This window comes from Mangifera indica, chromosome 17 (genome assembly GCF_011075055.1).
Source record: "Mangifera indica cultivar Alphonso chromosome 17, CATAS_Mindica_2.1, whole genome shotgun sequence".
Taxonomy (NCBI): Eukaryota; Viridiplantae; Streptophyta; class Magnoliopsida; order Sapindales; family Anacardiaceae; genus Mangifera; species Mangifera indica.
Genome location: NC_058153.1, coordinates 7,743,807 through 7,753,023, shown reverse-complemented (window position 1 = coordinate 7,753,023; position 9,217 = coordinate 7,743,807). Strand labels below are relative to the sequence as shown.

The following is a 9,217-nucleotide window of genomic DNA, read 5'->3' as shown; positions in this document are numbered from 1 at the left end:
AAAAACTTTAATGCATAATCATAATTATAAAGTATGTAAAAAGGTGATGTGAAAAAAATAATTGTTTTATTAATCAAACTCATAAAACGACAAGTATTTGAAATTGTTTTTAAAAAGAATAACTATACAAATCTTGGGTAAACCAATATGTTTTAAGATAATAATGATAATAATAAAAATGTTAAATATATATCTGATAAATCTGACATAAACACGTTTCTCCTTGTGTTGTTGTTTACTAGACTGTTGATCCTCGCTTGTCTCTCTACTCACCTCTACCTATAAAATATACAAACGAAAATATGTACGTAAAACTCAGTAAGTGAAGACCTTTCGACATCCCTGGATATTACATTATCTAACAGTAAAGCTTGCGTTCCTTTTGTAAGTTAAATATTATCACACTATGACCACTCGACGCCTTGACATAAATCATCCATGAAAATTACAAAGACCCAAACTAGAGTCAACATATCTGATGCCTTAGTGAAAACAACTTTAATGTCTCGTGCACTTACCAGACAGCCTAACTGACTATCTAACTGGGATACCCTAATCATATTGAAAAATCTCTTATAACAATTCACTCTTTTACCACATAAGCTAATCGAAACTATCGACTAACTATCTAAAAATAGCCCTTACCTTGGGTACATATATGGTGCATCTTGTTAATCATTTGAAGAATATCTGAAACTCATATCCTTACTATGCACACCTAAATTGAACTTGGTAGCTATGCACTTTTGCACTAAGTACATAATACATCTCATAAGTATCTAACCTTATTGTTTTCACAAATATCATCACTTACGTACATAGTTGGTGACTATTTAATTTTATGCCATTAGTCTTAAGGTTGTTGTTTTTTTACTAAAATTTAACTCGATCTAAGTTTATGTCATCATCCATATATTCGCGCATCTCATTTGTCTCTCTTGAATTCTATATCCTCTATTAGTTTATTATTCTACTCATATAACTCTCACCCCTCTTTTGCACATACCTATGGGTATAATCATCTTATGATTTTGTCTAAAAGTATATGATCATGTGCTTCTCAATCTATATTTGTGTGCCTCTTGAATCATATACACAGATGTGTGACACTCAACACACAGTCATGTATAAGGCAAATGCACATAGAGAGTTACCCTAGACATACTCCCATGTACTCGGATCTATGTGTACGACTCATATGTCTTCTGACACATGTCATCTATCTTTGGAAAACTATACACAGGTGTGTGTCCCATATCATACAACCATGCATTTTTTCCCTCAAAATGAGAGTAGGATCTTTGGGTTTTCAAAACTCTAGAATGATACACGAGCGTGAAAAGAACCATACACAGTCGTGTGTCACGATTTGGAATCACACCCTAAGGTTTTTATATTGTTCTAGTGGGACAACCAATCAATTAAACATATATTTAAACGAATACAAAGAATCCTTAAGTCCCCAAGGTAGTTTATTTACTGAAATTCATGTCACACAATCAACATACACATAAAATCCATGACCTTATTGATCAATCAAACCAACATACATAATATTCATACAATAAAGGGACTAAGCATACTTATGATTATAGAAAACATTTTATTCATGCGTAATTAACTCTGGTTCATCGATAGAATGGATAACTTCATGGATTTCATAATTGAGGAAGGAATTTAGCCCCACTTACTTGGATTTTGATGAAAACGTCTCTCTTGCACAACTATGATAACTTTAATGATCGACAACGACTCCCTTAGGCAACCACAAACTTCTCTCTCACACTCTTTCATTTTTTAAGCAGTTGGGAATGCAAAAGAATGTGTGAGAATTATACACGGCCATGTGTTTAGTTACACAACTACGACAACTTTTTGTTTGATCACAATCATAATCTGATTCACTTATTGACTTCTACTGATCATACATGGTTGTGTATACCTTCATACACGGGTGTGTACCATTGAATTCATTAAGTGCCATAATTAAAACTAAGAAAAGACTAAAATGCCCTTAGACTTATCTATGAGTGCTACATCTACAACGTTTGTAATCTTGATATTACTTTGACTAAGGGCACAAGTAATGGTGATGAGACTATTATAGTGTTAAACGACCTTACTGAAAAAGTGGTAATGACTCTCATGTAGCAAAATTTTTAGTTGACAATTTGATCTAATATATAAGTGCACATTGTAGACATGTTTACCAGATTGACCTAACAAGAGGATTTCTATATAGATGGTTGTTTTAATGTTTATGAAATAAATCTTTTAACTTACAAGTACATGTGATCTTTAGACTAAGGTCACTTGACCACCTTATATAAGGATCGACATGGTTTGATACCACCTAGCATGCCACCATAATTTAAGATTATCATAAAGGTGATGATTAGCCAAATCGAGATATATATAGAGACTATGGTATATCAATAAATGATTTATCACTTATTGAGTATGAGAGGTAATATCTTGCATGAGAATTCTGAAAGACATTATAACCACTTGAATTTATAGCCACAATAAGATTAGGTTAAAGCTTGATCAAAGTCATTTGGTTATTAATGTGTATCAGTTCATATCGACAAGTTACTAAGATAGACATACATTCATGTCTTAACCTCGAGAGATATCGATTGATAAAGAGATCAAATTATACATAACTGTGTAGTTGACAAAACTTGGAGTTGTTTACTAACACTATGTTAGCTAGGTGGTTATGATATCTTGCTAAAGGCCAAATTTGGTTTATGTTTGTATTCAACCCAAATTTAGATATTGTCACTTTGATAAAGAGTTTATAAGTCACACACATATAAAAGTTTATTTAAACTTTGGAGATATAACGTTATTTAGGGATAATCCTGGTGTGTTTAGATTAGGTTGAAATTGCAACTCAATTTGGCTTGTCCAATATAGTTAAATCAATCCAGATTGACTTTTTCTTGATTACAAACGCTTGTTCATCATGAGTCAAATTAGGATAAAATTTTATTGAAATCAACGCTTGAGAATTCGGATAAATCCCATATCGTATCAAGGATGAACGATTGTTCATGTTGCATGAACAGTCGTTCATCATGCTCTTTATGGATAAGAATGTGTTTCATGATTTTAGAAGCTTTTTGCAAACCCTAGTTAATGAACGCATATTCCCACACATAAACAACCCTGTTCACAAAGCCATAACAGCCTTTAGTGAATGGTTTTAGCCTCTTCCTATTAGTGTTTCACATGGATACCAAAATATTGCCTCATTATGGGTTGGACAACGTTCACATAGTCATGTAAAAAGTGAATGAGTCATCTAATGCAGGTGTAAGATTATCAAACACCTCATGTATTGTGTTTGTCATGTTCATAAATTTACTCACCTAAAATGTGATCCTCAATAGGTTTTTTCGGAGCTATTTGAATTTTTAATTGTCTATTTCGCTACCTAGCCAGTTTTCAAAAACCTGAAAATCCCAACAATGATGTGGTTATATTTATCAGTGAAATTATATACATTTAATTTCGAATACACAATTAGGTACTATATTATATGTCATCATGTAATTGAGTTTTACATGATGACACATCATTTGAGTATTGAGTTAGATACTTAAATTTGGATGTATATATAGGATTGAATTCAAACCAAATCAAGCTCGAGTTTGACCTAACTCAAGCTCAATTGGGCTTAAGGGAAATTGAACTTAAGATCATCAAACTCACTTTAAAGTTGTTTGTGCTTCGTTTAGTTAAAGAGAGTCAAGTTTGAGTTTGACTATAATGTCGAGTTGAACTGAGCCTTGGTACTATAGCTAAGCAAAAACAAAACTAAAATGATGTTATTTTAATACGTATATATCAAAATAACGTCGTTTTAATCAATTTATATGAAAATTTTTTAGACTTACAAACATGATGAATTAAACACCTCTCAATTTCAAACTCAATCTTGAGTTTAAAAATTCAACTCTCAGACTCAAGCTTAAATTTGCTTGAATCGAATTTTTTTTGAACTAGTTTGAATTAAATTCAAACAAACTCGGATCAAATTCAATCATTCATTATATCACAATGTTCTATTTTTATAGACCCATAATTTATAATTATTTTAATTAATTATCCTAGTTTAATTCCACATCATTCATTTATTCTTACGTGGCATCTCCCTATTGGGCTCACTGTCAAAATGCACGTATTTGACGAATCTTCCGAAAAATTGAATGAATATAAGCTTAAACGATTTCATCTCTTTCAAGCCCAATAAAATATTTGAAATGGAACAAGGATCTGAAACGACGTCATCTTCTTTGTCGTCTGCGGCTACAAGCTCGAATCAACAACCTCCTTCCACATCATCGCCGCCCGAACTCAATCTGAAGCAACCGCAGGTTTACAATTAAACTTTAATTTCGATTTGATTTACTAGTTCTTTTTTTTTTTTTAATGGTTTAATAACTCTAGCTTTTCATCGCAGTTGAATAAATTTTCCATTTCCTTTTTGGTTCCAGAAACATGTATCCTTTAGGACTCTAATTTCGTGTTATCTGTTTACATTGAAGGGAATGCTTAATTTTGGTAATGTTACCGGAACAGGGACTTTCGCTAACATGGAATTATGCTGTGAAAACAATTGTTATATTCAATACTGAGCTTGTAATTGAAAAAAAAATGAGAATTGAAAAAATTTTGGTAATGTTTTCTGCGGTAATAAGGTTTTTTGACACCGGTTTTGAATTTTGTCGACCTTTAGTTAAGGTTAAGCAAATCTTTACTAGGGATGGTAATTTTTCTTCACTAATGGACCATTTTAGCCCAGTATCATCAGTCATATATGTTTTAAGAATTAGAAAAATAGTTTCTGAAAGTGATTTATTTGCTTAAGATGTTTGTTTGATTAATTTTGGTTATGTCAGGTTCCAGGATTCACCGGTTTCCTGGGTTTTGGCAATGGTGATGTAGATATACCTCCAGTAATGTACCCTGCAGTAGTAGGCGGGTTAAATCCGTGGGAAAATCAACAACAGATGAATTATGGGGCCGGCATTTATGCTGTCCCTGTTCTGCCGTGTACTGGAATTTTTTCAAACACTCTTATACCACTTACCTACAACATTCCCACGTAAGTAAATCTGTGCCAAACCACTGATTCAACTTTTCTATTGTCTTTATATAAATTTCTTTTCACTCACTAATCTTTTCTTCCTTCTGGAATTTTTGTGAATATTTGAATTTATCAAGCACTTGAGATCTGTTATTCTCAATTGCATTCTCACTGAATGATGTATTTGAAAGTAGACTATTTTCTTCTTTCTCATTCTATATCCGATGCCTTTTTCATGTCCTTAAATCTGCTAAATGTAATGCAGTGATGTCTGTCCACTATTCTACCTCAGTTAGTTCTTAAAGAATGAAGTAAATGAATTACATTGAAATAGATGTATGAATATATATATATATATTTTTTTTCTCTGCCTCAGAAAGGAAAAAATTAGGGTCTCAGGGGTTGGAAACTTTTATTAATTAATATACCATATATTGAAAAGAAAGGACAAGAGGACAAGAAATGGACAACTTAATGATTGTGTAAAACCACGTAGCCATTGATGTGCTGCACATGTAACCAACTATCAACCCTAGAAAATAACAATCGCAATCTTTCAGTGAGTGCATCAACAGAGGTTTAATTTCATTTAAATTGTCAATATACAGAGGTAAGTTTAGCTGAAGAGCTGGTTATACAAGATGTGTTCAGTTGGAATTTGGAATTAAGCCTTGGTAGGTTGAATATGGTGATGATAATGTTGGAATATAGCTTTATTTATTAGTGGAAACATCCTCAACACTTTGGGGGTTTTACATGTGAGGTGATAAGTGAAAGGTTTTTGCTTGCTACTTAATATATTGAAATTCTATGATTGACTTGTGGTAATCCCCTGGCTGTTATTCACTTTAGAATAATTGATCCAAGCATGGACTCATTATGAATCAGAATGCTGTTTTTATTGTCATAAGTATCAAACTCCACTGTGATATAGGTAAAGAGAACACATACTCTATAAAGAAACAAGAGGAATTGAAGAGTACACTATGGTTTAGTGTAACTATGTGAGAAGAATACTGTGGAGCTTTAAGGCCTTGCTCATCAGGAGTTATAATCCGGTTCGGGATTATAATTATCCCGTTATAACAACTTAAAAAGCAATTTTGTGTGTTTCTTTCTGTTTCTATTGAAAAAAGGATGTCCCATTGTTGCGTACCTTTTCAGCCTGTAATCTTCCTTGCTCAAGCTTCAATTTCTTCTAACCAAAACAAGTGAAAGAATCAAATTCTGTAGAATTCCAGACCTCAACATCCAGCAGTCAGTTTATATATTAAGGACTCAATCAAATAAAATCACTCAGACAATGGGATAGAAAAGTGCAGTCCATCCCATTCATTCATTAACCAAGGCAGAGTTTACACCAAGTGCATTACAACTTAATTTGGAGCCACTAAACTGAAATGAAATGGACATTATCAAAGGAAATAGACACTGCTAATTCTGGAATTCGAGAGCCAGACCCCTCCTTCTCAGACCAACTTCAGTACATCCTTCAAGAAAAACAAAAGCTGCCTCCCTCTTTTTCCTGCTGCCATATAAAATGATGAATTTCCCTAACCGAATTCTTCCCTCTGCCCACTCATAAGCTGCCAAGTGTTTCAACTGAATGGCCAGGATCACTCTGTTTCAGATCAGCTTCTGTAATCCCCAGATTGCCCTCCATCTTGTTAATCCTTGAATCCTCAGCTGAGAGTTTCATCCTTCCTTCCTTTTTTGGGCCTGCTTCCTCTTTGCTCTTCTTGGGCCTGCGGAAATATACTTTGGTAATTAGGCCTCTATCACCCATGTTCTTCATGAAAGTATGGTGCTCCACCTTTGAAATGTTATAGAAAACCTACTCCTCTCCTCCTTGGCTCTTTTTGCTTGCATAATTATTTTGTTAATATGTTGTATAAATTATTAATTTCTCTAATTGGGTTGCACATGGCCATCTGTAGTACTAGAGCAAGTACTGAGGGTGGGTTGGCTGGCACAGAGCATGGACAAGGGGAGCAAGATCAACAAAATCAACACCAACAGCCTGCTCATCAACGACGAGTTGTAAGGAGATTTCAAATTGCATTTCAGCTTGATTTGTTGCTGATTTTAAAGCTGGCAGCTGTAATATTTGTGTTCAACCAAGATGGATCAAAACTGAGGCTAATTGTCCTTGTGCTTTTTGCTTCACTTATCTACTTGTAAGCATCTAAAGTATTCTTCTTTTTTCAAAATTGAGAAATTTCTGCGTGTCTTCTGCAATCAATTTTCTCAGAGTTGTTCTCCATTCAATTTCTTAACTGAATTGGTTGGTGATGAAGCAAATCTCTTCTTACATTTAAACAACCAAACCACCTTGTATCTAATTTAATAAATAAAAAGAAGAAACTTGAAAAGGTAATAGAGTAGAAAAAACATACCAACAATTTTTTAAATGTCAACCACAACATCGAATAATTTTTCCTGCATAAAGCATCACTACATGAACTGTATTTTAGATGTCCATGCATTGAGTTTCTTGTTGAATTTTTTTATGTACTGCTCTTTTCCCTTTTTCTTGGTTTGATAATTTGATTTTTATTTCTATTGAATTTTAAACGCATATCAATGTCAGTTTATTCAAATGACTGAAATTTGTAAGCCTATTTGTGACAGATATCAAACTGGAGCTCTGACACCATTATTCAGGTGGCTTTCACAAAGCATGCACAGGGCAGCACAACCACCCCATCCACCTAGGCCTCCTGTAAGAGCTGAAAATGCTCCTGGCGCTGCAAGGCAGGGTAATGAAAATGCTGCTTTGGCAGGTACTTTCTAAACATTGTATATCTCTGAAATAATTGTCTTTCATTTCCTGACTGAAATCATAATTATCATTATAACACAATAATTAGACCTCTCAAGTTAGAGTTGGCTCTGTCTATTGCCAAATTGAACCATAGCTGTCCTGAAGCCATGACAATCTCACTTCAATATGGTTATATGCAATCTACCAGTGTTAATTATTTATTTATTTATATTTCTTGTCATGTTTGATATTAACAGATTAAAAACTGGGTTAACAAGTTTATGTGGGTAAAATTTTGTGTCAACTGATTCTGTTAATTGGAATTTACCTTTTTTGTTCATGAGTTAAGAGGAAGTGCCATCTTACCTGCCAGATATATGTAGCTCATAATCATTTTTGTGATTCGAAATAATTAAATTAGGTGTTGGATTTGATTGTATCTGCATATCCCTACATTAAGAAAACCAAAATTTTACTAATTAAGACATATAGCTTCCCTTGACGTTTATTTTGTTTCAGCTACTTTCATGTGAAACATATGTATGTAATGATTTCTTAAACAATTTCCGCATGACATCCCAAGCTGACCCAGTACTAGTGTAAAACTTGAGGCTTGAAAGACATGCAGTGTAGAGCGGATGGTATTCTTTGAATTCTTTCTTATGAATGGCTATTTTAAAGGAGTAATGTTGTATATACATTTTTTAGTACATAATTGAGTATGCAGAGCATGATCAGACATCATTTTTATACTCAATTGTAAGGTATTTGCAAATAGTTTTATTGAATTTCAAAGTATATTAGAGTGGTTATTTATATAATGGATGATTTGTTTAAAACAGTACACTGTCTCATTTGTTTTATTAGAATGAAATAGTTACTTATATAAAGAAGTGTCAACTTATGGTTAATGGCGACATAATGACTTTCTGCAGAGGGACAAGCTGGAGCTGTGGATCAGAACCAGCCTCTGAATGGAGCAGCTGAGAATGAGAATGTGGGCGGTAACCAGTGGTGGGGAATTGTGAAGGAGATCCAGATGATAGTGTTTGGCTTCATCACCTCCCTCCTTCCAGGCGTTCGTAATATAGATTAGTTCTGGATGAAACCAATGCCTCCTAAGTCGAAGAAATACATGTATTAACGACAACAGCAATAATAACATCGGCAATAGTAGGCCCAGCAGCCTCCTTCCAAGCGTTCGTAACATTGTAATTCTGACTGAAACCAATGCCTAAGTAGAAGTTTATCTGCTTTTATATATATATATATATATACACGCGCGCGCGCGTGCATGCGCACACACTCTTTGAAATGAATGTTAACAACAACAACAGCAACAACTTCTAACGGTG

General features: G+C 33.8%; 1 protein-coding gene across 1 annotated transcript; it reads left to right on the top strand.

Annotated features, from left to right (window-relative positions):
• Positions 1-4,230: 4,230 nt before the first annotated feature.
• On the top strand, positions 4,231-9,123 carry LOC123200536. Its single transcript, XM_044615739.1, has 5 exons — positions 4,231-4,385; positions 4,911-5,116; positions 7,036-7,275; positions 7,730-7,881; positions 8,798-9,123. The coding sequence occupies exons 1-5, from the start codon at positions 4,272-4,274 to the stop codon at positions 8,956-8,958; spliced, it is 873 nt and encodes a 290-aa protein (XP_044471674.1). The 5' UTR covers positions 4,231-4,271; the 3' UTR covers positions 8,959-9,123.
• The last annotated feature ends 94 nt before the right edge of the window (positions 9,124-9,217 follow it).

What these genes read in the sequence shown, in the direction of transcription:
- LOC123200536 (XM_044615739.1), top strand. Translation starts at nt 4,272, where the DNA reads ATGGAACAAGGATCTGAAACGACGTCATCTTCTTTGTCGTCTGCGGCT. An exon ending in TCAATCTGAAGCAACCGCAG is followed by an intron (nt 4,386 to 4,910) that starts GTTTACAATTAA and finishes TGGTTATGTCAG; the next exon opens with GTTCCAGGATTCACCGGTTT. An exon ending in TGAAAATGCTGCTTTGGCAG is followed by an intron (nt 7,882 to 8,797) that starts GTACTTTCTAAA and finishes GACTTTCTGCAG; the next exon opens with AGGGACAAGCTGGAGCTGTG.